This window comes from Sinohyriopsis cumingii, chromosome 2 (genome assembly GCF_028554795.1).
Source record: "Sinohyriopsis cumingii isolate HCF-2022 chromosome 2, ASM2855479v2, whole genome shotgun sequence".
NCBI lineage: Eukaryota > Metazoa > Mollusca > Bivalvia > Unionida > Unionidae > Sinohyriopsis > Sinohyriopsis cumingii.
In genome coordinates, this window is record NC_142962.1 from 32496072 (window position 1) to 32519881 (window position 23810).

Here is a 23810-nt window from a genome sequence, read left to right on the forward strand (position 1 = left end):
GTCAATATGACCATATAACATGTATTAGATCTGACTCTATGGGTATTCAGCACAGTGTTTTTACCCTCATTTGTGTATCAGAGACCCCAAAAAATTTAATTTGACCTCTGTTACTGACACCAAGGTTTGTTTTTAACTTACCTGACATGAAGGGGATTTTTTTACCATCAGTTTTACAACCCCAGGGGAAACACTGAGCATATATTTTTGGTCTCCAAATTTTACAGGACCCTTTAATTATTTTTTTGTATTTGTACAGATTCCTCCAGTTCCAAGACGGGTACAAAGACTTCCTCGCGATCAGGTACCAGTGGTGTCCCTGCTCCAAGTAGTGCTGGTGCAGGAGGAAGGTAAGATTTCTTCCTTAATGTCAGATCCCCAATGATTCCTAACTTAGCATTCTGTACTGTAATTGGAAATTGAACTTTACACTAATTGTTGTGCACATTTAGACAATAAATATATTGTATTTTCACTGATTAAAAAACAAAGAAAGGATATATAGGATCTGAAATTCATGAAAGCAGGTAGCAAATTTGAGACATTTTATTATTTTACTACATGTACAAGTTGGATCCAGCTGCAGCAAGCATAGACTATGATCTGCCTTTGCATAATGTGCCAGCAGATCAAGGTCTGTGTTGTTCTATTGGTTTCTCATGAAGGAAAAGCTGCATAGACCCAAATCTGCTGGCATCTGTGCAGATTGCAGTGGTATCCAACTTGTGTATGAGTATATACATGGTGGCAATCACTACTTGCTACTCCATGGCTAATTCTAACAATTGATATGCATTGATCATACAGATTTTACAGTTATCTGTTCCCATATTTTATTTTCAATATTTTTTAAAGCTACACATATGTAAGTGGAACTTTGATCATGTGTTCACACATTAAAAATCATTACCATATATACTGTCTTGTAAGACTAGTCCAACTGCAAACTACACAGACCCATATCTGCCATCGCATAATGCGCTGGCAGATCTGAGCCTGTTTAGTTTGTTAGGAGTTTTAAGTATAACAATTAGCATTATTCTATGACCAATCAGGATCTTTGTTGTTTGCAGTTTGATTCGACCTTTAAGCGAGTGTATGTGGTATATTTTATCATGATTATGCAAACATTTTTATGATTAAAAAAGCCCATATATTTTTCACATTTTGATAAATATTCTGTATGTATAGGAGTTGTAAACTGCCATAGTGATGTTTATGTAAATGTTTGCTCTTATACCATTACAGGAAAAATTCAGGTACAAATAATCCTCCGGGTGTGCAGGCTCGAAGAGGTTCTCTTAGTGGTGCTAGTACTGGTAGTGGTGAGTGCAGACTTGCTAGTTTAAAATTTTTGTCTCACATGCATTAGCCTGGTGAGACATACTTAACTTAATTGCCAGTCAAGTTGGACACAGAAGGAATACATCAGTGCACATTCAGATGAAATACCAAATTCCACAGAACATTTATCTTGAGTGGTTGACCTACTTTTTAGCATGACTGTTTCTTTTAAAATGAGGTGGAGGGGGTGGGTATTAAGAAAAAATCCATTGACAGAGCATCTTTAAATATGTGGAGAAAATTGATGAAAACTGTGAGAGACATATACTGTATATGCTATAAGGTGAAAACTGCAGAGGTGTCCCACAGGGCCCTTTTTTGACTGCTTGTCAAACCAAACAATTATGATGACAAATTTTCAATGGTCTGGATGATTGGATTATTAAATTGTTCATTATAAAGTCTTTGATATATGTCACATGTAGTTGATTGACAGTTGCATTCCTTGGCCAGGATATCAATTGCTTGTGTGCTTAATGCTTTCTCTCTTGCTTGCTAGATTGGTTTATTGAAGGGGTGTGCAAATGGCTATATTTAGCATATATGAAAAAAATAACCTTTTGAAAAATCAAAATGTTAGTGTTATAATTATTTTTATATCTATTTATGATATTCATCAGTTTGTAAATCTTTATATATACAGAATTATGGTCATTATTGAATTCTCATTTTTGAGGCAGTTCATAGTAGTTGTTTAAATTGGTCAATCCTTGAGAAAATATGTTAAAATTTGTTAAACTTGCACTGTTTAAAAATAAATATTGTTTCCATTGTTCAATGATATGGTGGTAGAATGTTATAATTTATCAGACCACAACAAAGTCACTGAAATTCTTTAAAAATCCAAGCATAGAAAAATGGATGTTCTTTGTTTTTACACACACACCCTAGTGATCTTGTATGTAAACACCCACATTTGTCTTTCTTTCTGTAACACTTAACAAACAAGGTTATGAGTTCAAAGATCCTGTTTGTTATGATCTCCCCATTCACATTCACAAGTACCTGTGGTATCACAGCAATAAAATGAAAATGGTTTTAGATTCAAACCTATTACTGCATTAAATGAAATAGATTTAGATTCGTACCTATTATTGCATTAAATGAAATGGATTTAGATTAAACCTATTATTGCATTAAATGAAATGGATTTAGATTAAACCTAATAAATGAATGGATTTAGATTAAACCTACTATTGCATTAAATGAAATGGATTTAATTAAACCTATTATTGCATTAAATGGAATCAATTAGATTCAAACCTTTCATTACATTAAATGTAGCCTTGCTTAGGCTTCAGGCAAAATATTGTTAATTTTTTTTCTGTTAAATATTTTCCACTACTTAGCAACTTCATTCTTTTAAATATAGTATTTAATATTCCAGAGCACATGGGCTGGTTCCATAGCTCATAAAATAATTTTCTGTGACCTAGAAGGAGATTTTATTTTCATCGTAATCATTCATTCATAGCCAACATCATTTTTCTTCAAAACCTTTTGCAAGAGCATAGTTGTATCACATCTGCTGTTTTGAGGATGTAGAGCAAGTTTCAGTTTGGGAGCCCATTGTAATGAGATGTAGATAAAAATTACCAACTGAAAAATACAATTTCGTCTCTGAAACTTGTTGGATGCCATGTAATAGGCCATGCACACTCTTCATTCTTTTCTGGGTAATATCTTGTCAACACTTGGAAAATTCTTGCTTGAGGAAAATTTACTTATTATTGATGTTTGAGAACTTATATTCCTCTCAGTTAGCAAACTTAAACGAAGTTTTTGATAGTCCAGAATGTTTTTGGTCATAACAAGCCCCCTCTACCCTCCCTGCTCTTTCTGGGTTTGGGGATTGCCTTGTAGGAAAATTAAATTTCTAGCAGTTCATTAAAATTCACATATATATTATTTATGTATTAGTTTGCACTTGAAGTGTTTGCTTTTACTATTGTTGATGTTGTAGATGTTTTCATTGTTATTACTGTTGTTTAATGCAGTTTGCATTAACAGCTATTTAATCTCCATGTTGCATTAGTAGAGATGATTTTTTTAACCTGTTTACACATTAGAATTATTAGTACACAGCATTAACATTTTCACTCATGGGTAGGGTGTAAATATAACAACATGGCTAACACAAACTCTTACTGAATATTGTCATTGTGTGTGATCAGCATATTTACTTTTCAGAATGGTTTTTTTTCTTCAGGTGTATGAGTAAATGCATCAAAAGGCTTCATGGAAAACCCATGTGTGTTTTGTACAAAAATTGCACATGATTGGATGGCTGTCCAACTTCGTTATGGATTGACAGTATCTGTGACTGAAAACAGTCATAATGATAAAGGGAGGAAGGAAGGAAGTGCATTCTTCCTCCTCTTAACTTTTGAGAACTCAGGTGATATTTTCTAATACTGATTGAGTATGTCCACCCCAAATAAAAGAGAATGACAGCACCCTCTACAGTAGAGTAGCTGTTATCTCCCTTGATAAGGAAACAGCTTCTTCTCAGTTTGATTATGCGATTGAGTGTATTTCTCTTTCTCCCCCCCCCCCCCCAATAAAGAGGGAGAAGCAGCAACTTTTTAGATAATGAGAATGGATCTTCTAGGGAGAAGGCAGTGGCAGTTTTTAAGGACTAAAATTTTAAAGCTGGAATATTTGTGCAGCTCCCAACTACAGGAGGGAGTGGCAGCACCTTTGTAAGCATGACTAAATGACCTATCATAGAGGACATTTGCAGGCCCCTTATGAAGGAAGGTCTACATCCATCCTGAAGCCTGGCTATGCAGCTCTCTTAGTTGTGAGGAGAGTTCCTCCCACAGATCAGAGTCACCATTTGGTTCAGGTAATTGATCACTGGCAATCACAAGGGATGGTACAGCCACTCTCCATAAGGAGTTACAGGATGTCAGTATCGCTACTTCATGGACTTTACCACAGATGGATCACTCTAATTTTATTACTGCATCACCTAAAGATAACAATGACAACAACAGTTATTGTCTCTCCTGGTTGATTCTAATAAATTTGCCAATGGTCAGGTGGAAAGTGTTCACCTTCACCTCTTAGGATCTCCTACCTCATCCCACCAGGCAACCTAGGTGGTAGAAAAGAAAGAGACATGGCCGTTTGACAGGGCAATAAAGGAAGTCTTGAGTTCAGAGACAAAGGATTATTTCTCCAGGGTCACAAGCAGGATTGCCAATTACATTGTTTAGGCCAGGAAACCATCTGCCTGTAAAGTATATGATGCAATGTGACTGGTGCACTAGAAAATGCATTAATCCTAGTTGCATTGGTCTTTCTGCTGTAGATTTTCGTCTCTTCCTCTTTGAGGAGAGATCATGTTTGGCCTTCACAATCTAAGATTATATGGCAGTTCTTTCAAACACAGTTAAATTCTCCATAGATCTGGTAATTGGCTCAGATCCATCCTCAGTGGATCACATTGAGTACCTAGAGCTGCAGAGACTAGAGTATTGCTCCATGATGCCAAGATGAAATCTCGTTTTTTTTGTGGGCCATGGCAAAACTCCCTTCAGAATGTTTGAGTCAAGCTTCATTTGAAAATCATCTGCTTAAAACTGTCTTTCTTCTAGTTATTGCTTCAGCAAAGAGAAGTGAACTTCATTCCGTCTCGGGGCCCCGAGTGGCCGAGTGGTCTAAAGTGCTCTCAGCCACAAATCATTGCCATCTTACCTCTGTCTGCGTGGGTTCAAGTCATGGATTTGGCAAATGTGGGTATGTGAGAAAGCTTGCCAGTAGCACAATCACTTAACGAATGATGAAGCACATTTACTTGTCAGTATGTCCCAAGTTGGTAAAAGTTAGTTTGTGTTTTAAGCCACCGTTGGTAGTGTTCATAAGCATAAACTTTTTCCATGCAAAAAGGAAACTTTCATGGCACAGTAAATGTGTTCCAGTCATATTGGAAAATGAAAAAGATTGATCAGAATCCATTGATTTTATTTAAGTTTGGTTATGACTTCCTTTAACGAAAAGTTCTTTGTTTTTATTGAAGATTGTAGTCGGCTTTCTTTGATGAAAGGTCTGTGCATTACTGAAGTTACTGCCAAAGGACATCTTTGGAGAACCAAACAAATGCCCATTTCTTAAAGTGGCGGCAACATCAAATAATTGTATTGCATGATTGAGATTGATTTTTTTTCTCCATTTGCTTAGTACATTTTCATAATAGTCGATGCTTCAAAAGGTGGTCTGTTTTCTTTGAAATTTCAGCAGACTGTTTAATCTGGGTTCATTTTTATAAAAGGAATTGGCCGTCATTTGGAAAAGTGTAATTTCTGTTCATCCCTGTCTATTGAATAGATCAACAAGTAAGATGGTTTGGGGGTGGGGGTTACATTTGTGGTAGTGGAGTGATGCTGCCTTCCACGCATGCATCAGAAATTTAACAAAGGGTCAACAGACAATAGAGACGCAGGTGTTCTGGTCTGATGGAAAGGATTAGTACGGAAAACATGAGTGTTCTGAAGGATTAATTCTGAGTGAAAAGAAGAGGAATTTTACTTACCATGCACATACAGATGTCAGTCTATATAAATATATTAATTACTAGCAAGTGGCCAAAAATCTGATGAAAGATAGATTACGAGATGATGCCTTATCCAGTTGGTCTTCACTACCAGAAATGTCAACAACAAAAAGGTGGATATCTCACAACATACAGTATTCATGCTCAATGTCAACATAAGCGGATTATGATATAACAATGCATTGTTAAGATGGTTTGTCAATATAGACAAAGAAATTGTTTATGTAACAATAGATAAATTCCAGTGCATTTTATATCAAGTTTGCAGCTTTTTTTCTTGGTGTCTCTGAATTTCTCCACTCCAAATGAATAGTTGCATATACAAGTTTAAACAGCCAACAATGTCGCCAATAAAAATATATCACCAGAAGGGATATTTTCCTGCCAATAAGGAAAATGAAATTGCAGTTTGCGACATTGATGAAGCCCTATGCAATCCCAGAATAAACTTTTTACATATTTTTCATACTTTTAAGAAGAAAAAACTACTTTTTCATGTACGAGAAAAATACATATAAAATTTCAGGAGCCACGCCACAATCGTCTTGTATTGTTCATGCATGATGTTTTCCCTAAAATGATAATAAACTTTTTACATTTTTTTCATACTTTTAAGAAAGACTTTTTTTCATTTACAAGAAAAATACATGTATATAAAATTTTGGGAGCCATGCCACAACTGTGTTATATCCAAATTCATGTTATAACAAAGTGTGCTGTAACGAGGTCACATTAGACTGTTCCCTAACCTTTAATAATTGGATCATCTAGTTTCACTTTTGAAAGTGAAGTATGGTTTAATATACATTTATGTAAAATTCATAATGGACAAGCATTGTCAAATATACTGTTGACAAAATGCATTACCCCGCATTTAATTAGGTTATACTGTTATTTAAAATCCAACGTGAGAATAAATTGGTGCTTAAGGTAAAAGTTTCTAAAACCTACACAACAGATCACTTGTTTTTAAACATTAAAAACAAATTCTTCCTAATTGACAAAGAAAACAAACAAAAAAATTGGTTGGGCATATTTTATCTGGATCCTTCATCCACAGGGTCTTTTTGTTTCTTTAGGTCACAGACAGGTAATTCAGTTCCCATACACTGTATGGTTACTATATTGCAAATGGACTATACTTTCATGGTATGGTCATCTGATCACAATCACATTCCATGCATGATGTGTCCAAGAAAAAACAAAAATGATGAAAATGATATCCTGTAGTGTTTGTTTTTAAGAAAACTTCCCCTTTAGGTGTCCACCATGAACAACCCACTGAGGTCTACCTGATTTCATCTAGTAGTACATGTGCAGTACCTGTGATAAAATGAACATGGTTTTAAGTTAAAAGCTACTACTGCAGTAAATTTAACCATATGTAGGCCTTCTCTGAACAAATATCTTTAGTTTTATCCAGTGAATATTTTCTGTGAATCAGCGACTTTCATTTTTGTTAATACAAAATTCAGTATATTTTATATAATTTATAGTGAAAAGCTTGCTAGTAGTTTCCCATGAGTCGATGGTCCTTTCCATGGTTTTTCCAGGTTCTTTTTCCACCTGTTACGCTAGCTTTTGTGTGTAGCGTATCATGTGCCAAAAACTACATTAAACTCACAAAAACAAATGTGTTTTCTTGTCAGATTAAATTGTTTATAAGTTTAAGATAATATGAAATAAATAAGGAATCCACATCAATTTCCTGTTTTGTAAATGTAAGAAATGAAATTCTCATTGAATTGGTGTCGTTTATCGGTGACAGTCTCGTAACTAGCTATAGTCTGCATTTGTAAGATCTTTATTGGAGATTAGTACCATTTAGCAGTGTTTTTATTTGTCTGAATAAAATGATAACAATAAAGTGTTTTAAAGTGAATAAACAAAAACAAATGTCCATAAGTTTTTGTATGAACCTTTAAACTGCTTGATTTTAGATGATCCCTATTCATGTTGATTGAAGCTGACTCAGCATCAGTAAATCCTATTTAATTTATCTCTTACAATTTAATATTTATGAAGTTTTTCCAGTACATGTGATTCGACCACTAATTATTATTTGAGCAGTGTACCAGTCCAGAACTAGAGGCACATTGGATACTATACTTAATAGGGATTAGGTATTATATTAAAGGTTTATCATCATTATTTCCCAATGATTAGGTATTATCATCATTATTTCCCTATGATTAGGTATTATCATTATTATTTTCTTATGATTAGGTATTATCATCATTTCCCTTTGAGTAGGTATTATCATCATTATTTCTCTATGACTAGGTATTATCATTATTTCCCTATGATTAGCTATTATCTTTATTATTTTCTTATGATTAGGCATTATCATCATTTCCCTCTGATTAGGTATTATCATCATTATTTCTCTATGATTAAGTATTATCATCATTATTTCCCTATGGCTAGGTATTATCATTATTATTTACCTATAATTAGGTATTATCATTATTATTTCTCTGATTAGGTATTATCATCATTATTTCTATATGATTAGGTATTATCATTATTATTTACCTATAATTAGGTATTATCATTATTATTTCCCTATGGTTAGGTATTATCATTATTTTCTTATGATTAGGTATTATCAACATTATTTACCTTTAATTAGGTATTATCATCATTATTTCTCTGATTAGGTATTATCATCATTATTTCCATATGATTAGGTATTACCATTATTATTTCCCTATAATTAGGTATTATCATTATTATTCCCCTATGGTTAGGTATTATCATTATTTTCTTATGATTAGGTATTATCATCATCATTTACCTTTAATTAGGTATTATCATCATTATTTCTCTGATTAGGTATTATCATCATTATTTCCCTATAATTAGGTATTATCATCATTATTTCCCTATGATTAGGTATTATCTTTATTTCTCCATAATTATTTCTATATCTGAAAAAAAAATAATGAAGAGTGTGTGAAAAATTGCAGACTTACAGTAATTTGATAGATCTCTTCCACCATCAGCTTGAAGTTAAAGAATATTTTGAAGATTCAAAACTTTAAACTTACTCAAAACAAATAATGTCAGCTCTGTTTATAATATATCACTCATATCAACTTGCACAATTCATCATAGAGTTTAGGTACAATGATAGTTTGAGTTGTCTTTTGACTTAATTTGTGAATTTTCTTTCTTATGTTAGTATGCTTTCTTTCAGCTGGGGCTGCTGTCAATAAGAATTCCTAATTTTTCATGAAAACCTAGTTAATCAGTGATTGCAAGTCCAAGGAACATTTTCTTCCAAGGTTGACCTACGATGATCTTCCATGCTGATTGATTTAACCATTGCATTTTCTCTTCAAAACAACAGGCACTTGATGATGGATAAGACATCACTTCATTGGTTTATAAGAGATTATTTAATTGACTCATCGATGATATTATGCATTGTCATGAAAAAAAGATCTAATGACAAGCAGCTGTCATATCATAGCGGATTTTCTTTGGTGGCTTGTGATTTAGGACTAACATTATGCCCATTTGAAATGGTTTGTCTCCCCAAAGTTATTTTGCCATTATTGTGTTTTACATTGTTAGAATTTAACATTTATTCAGAACTCTGTACCATACTTGATGTAATATCGCACTTGCCTCAATACATGCAGAAAGAAGTGCACTATACATTGTGTTCAAAACTCTTATCCATTGTTATATAAATATTTTGTGCATGTTTCATTGGTACAATCATATGTAGAGAGAATAAAGATCCAAAGTGGAAATCATTCAGTATAGACAAAGGGAACTAAACATTCTTGTATGTATATACTTTACATGTGACTGGGACACTGGGTGATGACATATTAATGTGCACTTATTATGATGAACTTCACCTTTGTGAAATTTCCCCCAGTTACTAGTAATAAAGTTTAAAACACACAATTAATATTAAGCCCAATATATTAGCCAGGATTGTGCAGACATGCCATGAAACACCTGTTCAAATGTAAATATAAATATTCTTTTTTCTCTTCTTCAGAAGCATCAACAGCAGCCACTAGTACCAAACCCAGAAAAAGTAGCAATGGTAGCATTCCGTCCACAAGCTCCAAGTAAGTAAACCTGAGAATATTTTCTTGTTTTGCATTTATGATAGGCACATTGGGACCTTTTTTTATGCTAGACACACATTTGGACATCTTTTATCTAAGCTTCTCAGGACATGACAGATGTTTGGTTAATTGACTTCACAGAAAGTGATAATTGACAGTGAACTTCAAAGGTCTGGGGTGAAAACTTGTGAAAATGGACAAGAAAATGTTCAAGTTGTAAAGATTGGAAATTTTCTAGGTTATATAGTAAAAACTAAAAATTTTCCCCATTTGAACTTCTGGTCAGACTCTTTATTTTATCCAAATATTTTAAAGTACAGATGCAGTAATCGAATTTGTCAGGTAACATATCAGTGTGGAGTATAAGTCGAGGGGAATGGTAGTACTTATACTTTCCTGCACCATAATTTATATACAATTGGGGGAGGGTAGTACTTCTCCACTCTTTAATTCATGTATAAGTTCAAGTATAAGTCAAGGGGATGGGTGATACTTGTACTTTTCCACTCCTTATTTCATATGCAAGTGGGAGTACAAGTCAAGGCAAGAGCAGTACTTGTAAATTTCCACTCCTTAATTCATATACAGGTGGAAGTATAAGTCGAGGAGGAGGGTGGTACTTGTACTTTTCCACTCCTTCATTCAGATACAAGTGAGAGTATCAGTTGAGGGTAAGGGTGCTACTTGTACTTTTCCACACCTTAATGCATATGCAAGTTGGAATTGAAGACAAAGTTGCAGCTATAATTTGTAATTGTCTATAAAACCATCCCCCTGATCTTTTTCATGTTCAGTCCAGTTTATTTATCAGTTTAACATTTGTATGTGATATTTAGGATGTTCACTACTGGAACATCAGTGTACCTTGATATGAATATCATGATGACCTCTTGTTACATCAGTGTACCTTGATATGAATATCATGATGACCTCTTGTTACATCAGTGTACCTGGATATGAATACCATGATGACCTCTTGTTACATCAGTGTACCTGGATATGAATATCATGATGACCTCTTGTTACATCAGTGTACCTGGATATGAATATCATGATGACCTCTTGTTACATCAGTGTACCTGGATATGAATATCATGATGACCTCTTGTTACATCAGTGTACCTGGATATGAATATCATGATGACCTCTTGTTACATCAGTGTACCTGGATATGAATATCATGATGACCTCTTGTTACATCAGTATACCTGGATATGAATATCATGATGGTCTCTTGTTACTTCAGTGTATCCTAGCGCCATGAACACTGTCAGAAATGTGTACAAGATGATGTCATTTGCAACATCTGTCTGTTATTGAATAATGAAAAACAAATATATTTATATGATTTTAAAGAACATAATGACAGTGCTGTGAAAGAAAATTACAAAAGTACAAGTTGAGAAAATGCACACCAGTTAATACATTTGTTGTTCATGGTTTGTGATTGCTTGGACCCTTAACTATACAAAAATATTTTTCCAAAAATTAAATACTGTAGTATTTCAGTAATAATCATACCCAAGGCATTGCTGTATCTTTAAAATGATGTTCAATGTCCTTTAGCTATAATGTTAGTTGTATTGTCTTTTTGGAAGAAACATTAAAGTTTTGTTATACAGTAGAACCTTTCTTGAAAGACCACCCCCTCTTGTGAAAAATAATGGTCTCTCAAGACAGGTGGTCTCTCACAACAGGTCATAACACTATAATCAATAAATCTGTGCATGGAGATCATGGTCTCTCAAAACAGGTGGTCTCTCATAGCAGTGGTCTCTCAAGACAGGTTTTACAGTATACCCATTTTCAATCCTACATGGTTTATCTGGTGTCCTATACAGATGTTCAGTCTGTATTTCTGTATTGCATACCCATACCAGAACTGACATCATCTTGATGATATTCTTGGGTGCATTGAATAATTTATATACCTCTGATATTTTTATAATATTTAAAGATTATGTAATAAAAAGAAAGATCCTTTCCAGGGAAGAGAGCTCACTTGATATGGCATAAGAATGTCTCAGCATAACAGCCATGACATATCCTTTACAGCCTTGACATATCCCTTACAGCCTTGACATATTCCTTATAGCCTTGACATATCCCTTAGTCATGACATATCCCTTACAGCCTTGACATATCCCTTAGTCTTGACAGATCCCTTACAGCCTTGACATATCCCTTACAGCCTTGACATATCCCTTACAGCCTTGACATATCCCTTCACCATATTCAGTTAATTCTTCTTACTGACTTGAAGCAAGCATGTATGTACCCAATTGTTTCCTTGCAGACTTCATATCCTAAAGATTGTTAAGTACTTAATTGCTTTTACTTATATTAAATTATCTGACTATTTTTCCTTAGGAACAAGAAGAATCTATACTTGCCCTTATCAAAATTACGGTAAAATCTCGCTAGATTTGAACAATTGAAAGTAATTAATTTTGTAGTGTTTGAATTTTTTCATTGCATTTCTTCAAAGATTCTCTTGTTTGCACTTTTTTTTGTTTCTTTTCATTACCTCCTTTGCAAAACATGACTTCCCATAATTTGATTCAACTGCTGTGTTAGTATTGTCATTATTCTTTGATTGTCAAAATTTTTATGCAGTAATTTTTTTACATATTAATAGCAGCAATTACTTGTGCCAAAAACTCACCATCTCTTCAATGTGAATACCTCCTACAGAGTGGAGAAAAGTCAGTGTGATCATTTATACACCACTCTGTATATCACATGGTCATATACAGAAGATAGATATTACACGTTATATTTTTCACGGACGCCATGCTTTGTAGATGTCTGCCAAAACTATCACCAGAGAAATTTAGCCTATAAGCAACATACTGCAAATAAGTGGTCTTCTTCCACAGTTTTTAATTAGGCTCGGTATTACAACTGTCTGTTCCAAATCATAGCTTTTTCCCCTTTAGATCTTCGTTCTTTAAATGGTTTCCAAGACTACCTTATGTTTCATCTTTTCGGTCGACACATGTTCCTTACATATATATAAAAAACACTGTGGTACAGGTAAGTCCTTGTGACTAAGGAAAATAATAATGGACCCTGCCTAATGTTGAGGACATTATTTACATTAAAGTTTGCATTGTGTGCTTTTTATGTTTGTCCTCATTGTGTTGACATTTCCTGTGTATCAGAATGTTGCTTTAATAAACGCAGAGTTCACAGGTGAATTAATCTTAATTTTCAATCAGAAAAACTACAGGTAATTTCTGTGAGGTCAGTTCTTTTGTTTACATCATGCATAAACAGCACAGGAGTGTGCGTGATATAAGACTGCGTATAACCAAGTGAGTTTTGCGGCAACATCGTAGTGTTCTTAGTGCATACACAGGCCAGGAGAGTTTCTACATTCAAAGCCTATAATTCCAGATGGAGAATCTTCTGTGATTGGTGCAGTAGGAACATGTTAATCCTCCATAATTCCATTAATGATTTCCTTTGGTTCCTATTTAAGACCAAAAGACGTTCAGTATCCACTATCAAGGGCTATTGAGCTGCCATCTCCAAAACACTTAAACTCACCCGGGCATTTGGAATTGGTTTGGATTTGCACCTTGATGATCTTATTAAGTATTTTGAGCTCCAGAGACCTGTCTCCTGCTCTCATATGCCCAGATGGAATCTTTCTTGTGTTTTACGGTCATTAACCAAGTCACATGTGAATCGTTCCTTCAAAACCTCACACTTAAATGGTGTACTTGCTCACACCAGCTTCTACAAGTTGAAGAAGTGACACTGACTGTCTCTGCTTTACAGCAGGCTGCACCCTCCCATTAGGGAGGTTGAGCACAGCAAGAGTGGATTGCACAATCTGCTTAAGGAGATGGAGAACTGCGACCACAGGTTGCACCCTCTTTTCTTAGGAGGTAGAGCACTGCAACCACAGGTTGCACCCTCCCATTTTGAAGGTTGTTCACTGCAAGAGCAGGTTACCCCCCCACCCACCCCATTAGGGAGGTAGAGCACTGCAGTTCATCTCATGTGTTTCTCTTTTGGGCCTTTGTTATGGCACAACGTGTGACTCAGAGAGACATCAACCTTTTGTAGATGGACCTCTCCCAGAATGGTAAGAACAACTCACTTTCTCAGTTTTTGATCAGTTTGATGAGAGCATCAGCCTACCCGCCTAACTGACAAATTCAGCTATGCATTAGTGGCAGGTAAAGTAACTGCTGCGTATAAAACATAGTATTTTGCAGGGTAAATTTAATTTTAATTATGCAGTACATACTTGCCACTATTGCCGAATGCCCACCTCCCACCTCACTCTGATGTCTTTTGTAATCATCATCTTTGAAAAGATAACATGTAATATCTACCTTCTGCACATTGCCTGTGTCATAAAGAGTGGTGTGCAAAAGGTCACACTGACTTTTCTCCACTCTTTGGGAAGACGTATTCACACTGAACAGATGGTGAGTTTTTGGCTCAAGAAAACCAGGTTAGCTATGTGATAGTGGCAGGTAAATATTGCATAATTAAAATTAGTTTTACCCACCACCCCCAACTATATGCCAAATCTTAATTCCATCAGCTATAATAATAGCAGTTATGCAATAGTAGAAGTTGCTGACATAATCTATTTTATTTGTAAATACATGTAACGTGCACATAGCTAAAAATAACATGCACTCAGATCTGCCATCATGTAATTCTGGTTTGCTGGCAGATCTGTGCCTCCGATGTTTGATTAAAATCACATGTAGAATGATTAAAATCCCTGATCTACAGGTACAATCCATGATGGTGATCTGGGTTTACAATGCCACTGCAAATGCATCATACATGAGTAAATAGGAACAACAACAAAATCCTTGATAATGCTGATTTTATTTTCAGTGAGGATGAGACCAGGCACCATAGTCTCAAAACTCTCATTACACAAAACTTAAACTCTTTACATCATTAATGTGACTAAAAATTCCTTAATTAAAACTTTCATTATTTGTTTAATCATGTTTAAATTAGGACTGTATGTAGAAATACAAAACAAATGATCCCAAATGTTCATGATTCGTACTTCTCTGAGAGAGAGTTACAGAAGATCAAAAGTTTGACATTTGAGCTTCAGTTTAATTTTTTTGGCTCAGGCAGTTTCATGACTTGGTATTCCTGACAAATTTCCAGTAATAAAAACTTGCTCGACCTAAGATCTTAAGATGAAGCTGAAGCACAACAGTGGATCATACTTGGACATTTCTAGTTCATGGAAAAAATGCCTTGGAAATATTACAGAAATTGCATATGCATGTACCATATATCCTCACTTATAAGTTGGGTCCAGCTTCAAATGACGTAGACCCTGATCTGCCATCACATAGTGCAATGACCAATCATGGTCATTGTTCATTTGTTTTTTGGATTATACAAAAGAGACTGAATAAACCCAGATCTCCTGGCGGATTCTGCAACATCAGATGTGCGTCTATTCAGTCTGCAGTTTGACTCTTCTTATAAGTGAGTATATATAATGACGTCGACCGTTCCGGTGGCCTTAATGGTTAGAGCATGCACCTTGGATGCAGGAGGTGATGGGTTCGATCCCAGGCCAAGTCATACCAAAGACATAAAAAAATGGTACTAACAGCTGCATGACTTGGCGCTCAGCATTAAGAGGTTAGTGTTAGGACTGGTCGGCCTGGTGTCAGGATAATGTGACTGGGTGGAGGGACATCATGCTACATGTCTGCAGCATGATGCCCCAGTGCTGGAAATCACTATAAACTGCTACTGTAGACATTATAGCAATATGACTGAAAAATTGTTAAAGCTATGCTAAAAATCTTAATCATATACACACACACATTAAAGAAATTGTGTCTAGTGTGCCTTCTGTCACTTGTTCCTCTTTCTTACTTTAAAAGTATTAGAAAAGTTACTTTTTTGCCTAAAGCTATGAATTTCTATGTTCAACAAATTCTTTGTACAAAGTAGCTTGTTACTTGGTGTATTTATTATGTGACGGACATCTCTACCATTTTCCAGTGATTTCCCCCTTTGATGCTATATCATTGATGAAGAAGTATTTCTGAGGTTTATTTTTATTGAAAGGTGGTCTGAATGACATTTTAAAAAATGTTTAATAGGAGGAGTAAAGCATCAGCTAAACAATTCATACAACTTTCAAAATTATAAAAATGTTATGTATATTTGATTTGATTTGTATCTGATTTAATTGTTTGTGGGCTTTGAGATCTTTTTATTTTTTTTATTTCATTATATGTTCAAGTAGTGTCGTTCTGTTTACTAGGATCTTGTACTTTTTCCAGAAAATAGTTTGACCTTGACTGTTCATTTCTGTAAACTAATAAGGCTTGCCTGGTTCCTGACCTTAATTCAAAATGAGTAACAGCCACGTGAACAAGTTATTTTTAATTTATTTTTATTGTGGGAATAATAAGGTTGAGATTGAGGCTGTGTTGGATACGTGACCCTCAACTTGTAAGTCGTTTTTAATGAAGTAAACAACTTTTATTCTTGGAGTGAAATGATTGGTTCTTGTCAGGGACATGCAGGGGCTACATGATTTTTTATATACAGAATTAATGAACAAAGACATTTCTTAAAAATTTTATTTGGATTTCCAAAACCGGAGGATTATTTCTTGTGTTTCTACAAGGAATTGTAGATAACAACATTGATTAGGATACAGCATATGTCATTGCCTTCTATCTTAGATTCTTCGTCAGGACTCGAACTTGAAATCATTAGAAAATTTCATTATTAGGACTTCTAAATTATATTCATGGATTATTTTTGGATTTGATTCTTACAACTGTAAGTTCTTATTTTTTCATTTTTACAGTATTTTTCCAGGGAAATAAATCAGTTGTTAAATTTTTCAAAGTTTGTTGTTTTCACTCTTTCTTGTGTTACTGATTATTTGAGCCTAAACACATAACAAAGTTTCAAAACAGTTTTCATTCTCCAGGCCTGGAGCTCACAGAGCCACAGTGGTTAAGTTACTTGAATGCTTGTGTTTCCTTTGATCTAGAGTTCATTCCCTTCACAGAGACCTTGATACCTTACTGGATATCATATGTACATGTCCATCTGAAACACTTTTATTTCTGCAGTATCATTTAAAAGCTGTTGGAGATGAAACTTAGTTTACCTATACTTCATTATCAGGGGGCCCCGAGTGGCCGAGTGGTCTAAAGCGCTCTTCGTTACGGATCACTGCCATCTCACCTCTGTCTGCGGCAGTTCGAGTCTAAGATTCAGCCAATGTGGGTATGTGAGAAAGCTTGCCAGTAGCTTCTCGAGGGTCGGTGGTTCTTTCCGGGGTTTTCCCGGGTTCTTCCTCCACCATTAATACTGGCCGCCATGTATAGCCTATCGTGTGCTGAAAAATGGCGTTAAACCCCACAACAACAACAACATTATCAGAAGGTGTGTCCCATACCACATAGTGGGTCTTATCTTTAATGTTGTCACAGATCAGTGTTTTAAGCATTCTCTCAAAATATTCTTTCTGCTCTATAAGTGTTTGACATTAAGGAATAAAATTTGCTATATACTTACTGTCATAAGGTCAGTCACATACTTCATTAGTTTGCTATCTTCAAACTCAAGGTCCCCTCTTTAATATTTTTAAGTTTTTGATCAGACCATCTTTTCCACTCTAACTTTATTGTAATCTGAGAATATGGGATCAGACTTGTATATACTTGTGCATCCTATAAGAAGATGTTTTGTACAACGTTAGAAGTCTTCACTCCTTCCTTAAGCTCAATAACTTTTAAAGCCATCAGAGGTTTTGGAATGAAACTTGGTAAATTTATATATCATCACTAGAATGTTTGTTTTGTACCTTTAGAGGATCCTATCTTCAAGGCTACGGTCATGGCTTAGAACTTCAAGTTTTGTCTTTCCTTTCCACTCTCAAACTTTACAGCCATTTTAGATTTAAATTTGAAACTTGTTATACTTGTACATGTGTTGTGTACAACATTCTTTTCTGTCTTCCAGGTCTGGCTTGCGAGTCAGTATTTTTGTTTTCTTTGCAGTTCTTTCCATTTTTTCTTTAGAGCCATTTGAGAGTAAGGGATGCAACTTTGGTATTCTTATACATGTTTGATTCATCAGTAGTATGCGTGTTGCATACACACTTTTGGGGTCTTATTTTCATGGCCAAGATAACAATGTTTATTTTAATTTCTCCATCATGGTTTCCATTCCACTCAGTTACTTTGGGGCCATTTGAGATTATATATAAAATTTGGTATACTTACACACGCACAAGAAAGTGTTGCATACCACATTAAGGGCACTAACTTCTATTGTTGTAACAATATAGTGACCTTTCTATACATCAAAGAATCAGAATTTGTATCAGTACCAATTCTTCCATATGAATATATAAACCATAACTGTCTATTAGACTGGTTATAGAAATATTTATGTTTACCGAAACTATTAAATGTTTTTCTGAAAGAACATCCTAACTGGTCAGATGTATGGTTTAGTAGTGGCTGGCAGTCAATCACTTGAACAAGTCCAAGCTTGATCTTGTACTTAATAAGCAGACAAAGAGCACTGCTTGGATTCACTTTGGCTTTAAACACAAGGAAAATGGTGAAATTATTAAACTGTTAGCAGTATACTTCAGACGCTTTGATAGCATGACTTATTTTGCTGGGAATACTAGTAATTTTGCCAAACATTACTTGACAGTGTCTTTCGTTGGAACTTTGTCATATTGTATCTTTATCCTGTTAATTCTTGTGACAGTTTCCTATTTGTCCGTACATATAATCCTGCTAATTATTTCCCAGAATAAGGAGAAATAATGTTATTTATTATAATATCTTATAGTCTCAGAAATTTATGCTAACAATATTAACATGGATTTTAAAATGGTAGTTGCATATATTGATACACAATCATTTATAGTGCAGTATATTGCAATATGATTTAAGCTGCCAGTACTTACCCCTAATATCATCAAGGCCCAATACATGAATATTGGTTTCTGTCCAAAAATTTCCTTCTGCTAGCTTAAGAACTTTTTAAGGTATATAAATGTATGAAATGTGGCATACACATATCTTGTCACTGCAAGATGTTTTGGATTCCACATTGGAGTCCTGTCTTCATCGTCAAGGTTACATATTAAGTTTGAGGGTGGTGTCTACTTCAACTTTTGAAAGCTTTTTCAGGTATGGGGATGAATCATAATTACACTTTTGTTTCTTAATTTGATTGGCATCTCACATCACAATCAAGGATTTATTTTCAACTGATTATATTGTTCCCCTTTTCTGCATTTCTACTCTATTGCCCCTAAGGTAAAGCCATATAGGGTCAGCTTAGTCACACAACAACTCCGTCACAATGACATAAAACTTAATTACTTTTTATATCTGCTAGGTTATATTACAAAACTGTCACAATGCCATGAAACATTACTTTTCATATCTGCTAAGTTATATTACAAATCTGTCACAAGCCATGAAGCATGATTACTTTTCATATCTGCTAAGTTATATTACAAATCTGTCACAAGCCAAGAAACATGATTACTTTTCATATATTACAACTCTGATACACAGCGTAGGCCTCAAGTGGTCTTAAGCACTCACCATTATGGATCATTGCCATCTCACCTCTGTGTGGGTTTGAGTCTCGGGTTCAGCCAATGTGGGTATTTGAGAAAGCTTGCCAGTAGCTTCTCATGGGTCGGTGGTTCATTCCAGGGTTTTCCCGGCGTCTTCCTCCACCATCTATACTGGCTGCCATGTATAGCCTATCTTGTGCTAAAATATGGTGTTAAACCCCAAAACAAGAACTGATACACAGCCAAGAAACTTGATTACTTTCCATAGCAACTTCATAACACTAAATCTCTGTCACAAAGTAATGAAACTTGATGACTTTCCATACCTGCTGAATAACACTAAAACTCTGTCACAAAGTAATGAAACTTGATGACTTTCCATACCTGCTGAATAACACTAAAACTCTATCATAGAGATCACAGATTTCATCACTGTATAGTTTTGGTGACCTCACCACATTAGGAAGTGGATAAAAAATTCATTATATTTGCATGTTTTTTTTTTTTAATGAAAACTCCAGGGGCCCACATTGTTAATGTTTTAATATGGTAGTGATAGGTGGGCTTAACAATTACATTTTCTTAAATAAAAATTGACTGAAACATTGTTGAAGAGTGGTACGATTTATTAATAGTAACACCTTTTGCACTGATGTTTGCTGCAATAAAAAAAATGTTTACCTTGTCCTATATGTAAATAATTTAAAGCAAATCTTTATCATGTCATTCCACCCTATTTCTCAGTACACCGATACAACTGAGTAACCCCAGTAACCAGGAAATAATTTTGTCATGGCATTGTTACTATGCGGTAATGTTTTGGTTTTTCATTGTTTTATTATGAATTACAATGAATGTGGCAGGGACTTACATACATGCTATTCATTCTGCTGCTTCTTGTAGTGATTCCATATTTTGGTGCTCACTGTGAGACAGCTGTGAGTGTTGATGCATTACAGATTCCATATCCATCCCAGCTGAGTTTATGTTTTGTCAGAGCTCAGTGGTTCATTCTTTGTTACAAATGTGCATGCTAATTAGACAAGCCATTGGGATTTCCCAGATCTCTTAATATTTTAATCAGTGATATTACATCTACTGGATGACATAAGCGAGGGTGTAATGCGCAATGGCATCTATGTGTTGAACCGATTCTATCCCCAACAGATGTAATCCATTATGAACAGTGTCATCCACATTCAGTCAATATCAAAAGTATTGCCTGGAATATACAGGTGGGAGGCCAGTAATGCAATACTTTATATGTAAAGATTCTGCCATTTCTGCACAGTGTTTAAAAAAAATGGTGAGTACAGTGTGACCCTGCTAAAACATTGTAGTTGGGGTCCATAGAACCTGACCATGTTATAGACCGAACCATGTTATAACCAGCCAAGTCAACTGAAGAAAATGATGCATTAGCCTAAAATATGGTGGGCAGAGGGATGGGTAATAATAGCAGGTGCAAATCCATAATTCATTAAGTACTGTACTTGTATATAATAAATTCGTGCATTTAAGTATAGCTCACATGTTATAAACTTCATGTATCACTCCCATCCTGTCAGAAAACCCCAACAACACATATTTATAAAATGGTAGTTTCGTTTTGATCTATATCTAATTGTCGCTAAAATCATTGCAAGTAGCATAAGGCTCTGTCTCTTTACATGCTACATGTACTTAAATTGGCCTAGATTTTGGTTAGCTGGAGACCATATCATGCTGAGGGTACCCAGGGGATGAGGCTATTGATAGGAAAATGAAAACTTGAAAAAATTAAAAAAGTTTCAAAAAGATCTTTGCAAGATACCCAATGTTCAGTTAACTTGATGATCATATATCTATGGCTTTCAAAGATTGAAAAATAATTTACATTTTATTCCACCATTGGTAGCGACCATAAGTAATTTTTTTTCTCTTTCAAAAATGAAACTTTCATGGCACAATTGACGTGTTCCAGTCTCTTTGGAAAATGCAACAATCTATCAGATTCCATTGCATGTATTTAAGTTTGGTGCTGACGTCTTGTGATGAAAGGTTATTTGTTTTTATTGAAGATTGTAATCAGCTTTCTTTGATAAAGGGTGCATGTGTTATTGAAGTTACCACTAAAGGACAGCTTTGTTGGACCAAACAGATGTATGTTTCTTATGGCGGCGGCAGCATCAAATAATTGTAGAATGTTCGTTGAGACTGAATTTTTAAAAAATTTGCTAACCATTTATATAGAATGATCGGTGCTTTAAAGGTGATCATTTTTTCTTTGAAGTTTGATAAAAACTATTTTTTTCTATGTACATTTTAAAAATAAAAGGAATTAGCCATCGTTTGGTCCATTATAGCAGTTACTTTTCTTGCCTTCAAAAGTTGGTTGATTATAACTAGTCCCGGTTGCATAGATGGACCAACAAGTAGATCTCCAGGTTTTTTTTTGTGGTGGGGGGGGGGACATTTCAGGTGGCGGAGTAATGCTGCCTTCCAAGCATGCCTCAGAATTTTTTTTTAATAAAAGCCAACAGATAACGAATACACATGTGTTTCGTTCTGTTCTGACGGATTAATACAGAAAATGTGGTGTTCCGAAGGATTTAATTAAAAGGAAGAGGAATTTTACTTATCATCCACATACAGAAGTTAGTCAAAATAAATATATTAATTACAAGTGAGGAGCTGATAATCCGAATCGCTCCTACCAGAAATATTATTTTAAAATTTTAAATGCAGAGATCCCACAACATTCAGTACTTACTCCAGATGTCAGAATAAATGCATTATGGTATAAAAATGCACTGTTAAAATGGTTTGTCAATATCAACAAAGGATTTGTTTATCTAACAATAGATAAATTCCAATGCATTTTACATCAAGTTCATGGCTTTCCTTTGATGATGCCTCTAGATTTCTTCACTCCAAACCCAAGGTTGTCTATACAAGTTTAAACAGTCAATAATGTCAGGAAGCAATCGCCAGATGGTATATTTTGTTGCCAGTAAGGAATATAAATTGCAATTTGCGACATTTGTGAGGCCCAGTGTTATCCCTGAATTAGCTATTTTACATATTATTTTTCATACTTTTAAGAAGAAAAAAGCTTTTTTAAAGTATGAGAAAATACATGTATATGAAATTGTAGGTGCATGCCACGCTCATCTTACATTAGAATTCATAAACGATCTCTTCCCGAAAAAAGAGAAACAAAATGCTGTGTATGAGAAATGTACATGTATTTGAAAATTCAGGAGACACGTCACAACCCTGTTATATCCGAATTCGTGTTATAATGGAGTGTGCAATAGCGGGGTAACACTGTATCAGGGATGATTATATGTGCAACTGGGTCAACATACATGCAAGCTGTAGGTAACATATATCAAATACATCCTTTTGTTGTTCCAAATTTTGAACAGAAAAAGATAAAGTGACTTACGCTGAGACATGGACTTTTTAATTTAACATAATATACAACAGTGAGTGATTATTTCACCGCCTCTTCAAAAGAAAGTTCCTGGATTCTGCAGTAACCCATGATTTAACATGTAGTTGTAACCCAGTATTTAATGTGTAGATGTAACCCATAATTCAACGTGTAGATGTACTAAATTTACAGTACTGCCATAATTCATTTTCTTGGAGAAAGCACAAATGTCAATTTCAGAAATATTGAAAACTACCCAGTTTGCCCTGGCAAGTATTGAGTGGAACTACTTCCTGTTGTTGTGAGAAAAAGAATTCAAGTGAGGTTACACAATCACTATGTATCATGACCATTACATTGGTGAAAAAGTATTCTTTATGTCAGATAGTTAGTGAAATAAATGGTTTATCTGGTGGAAACATTTTAATGGCTTTGGTTCAGATTACACTGTTGGAACTTCAGTCCAGATGACTATATCTGGTGGACATTCAGTCCAAATGACTATATCTGGTGGACATTCGGTAGCTTTATTAAGGCTGACATCTCAAAACTGAGTGCGTTATAAATTGGAGATACATGTAAATATAAAGTCATCTGAAATGCTTTGTCATTGTAACATTACAGTTCTGGTGCTCGTAATTCTCACTTCAGATAAAATAGAATACTAAAATGAGCCCACACTATGAAATACTAGAAGTTCCAGAGGGGTTGGTACATATGGCAAATAGTGGATACCTTTGTCTGTCTGTCCATTTTTATCATAGTATGTGTCCAGTTGAGTTTTGGTTTTGTATCTAAGTTACTTTCGAA

General features: G+C 34.8%; 1 protein-coding gene across 6 annotated transcripts in view; it reads left to right on the plus strand.

Annotated features, from left to right (window-relative positions):
* The window catches only part of LOC149804578 (serine/threonine-protein phosphatase 4 regulatory subunit 4-like), a 256122-nt gene that overhangs the window by 224261 nt on the left and 8051 nt on the right, over positions 1–23810 (plus strand). For all 6 annotated transcript variants that reach the window (XM_089941767.1, XM_089941759.1, XM_089941784.1 and 3 more), the window contains 3 exons: positions 260–350; positions 1249–1325; positions 9921–9993. In XM_089941767.1, coding sequence (XP_089797893.1) covers positions 260–350; positions 1249–1325; positions 9921–9993 — 241 coding nt within the window. The remainder of the gene's footprint in view (positions 1–259; positions 351–1248; positions 1326–9920; positions 9994–23810) is intronic.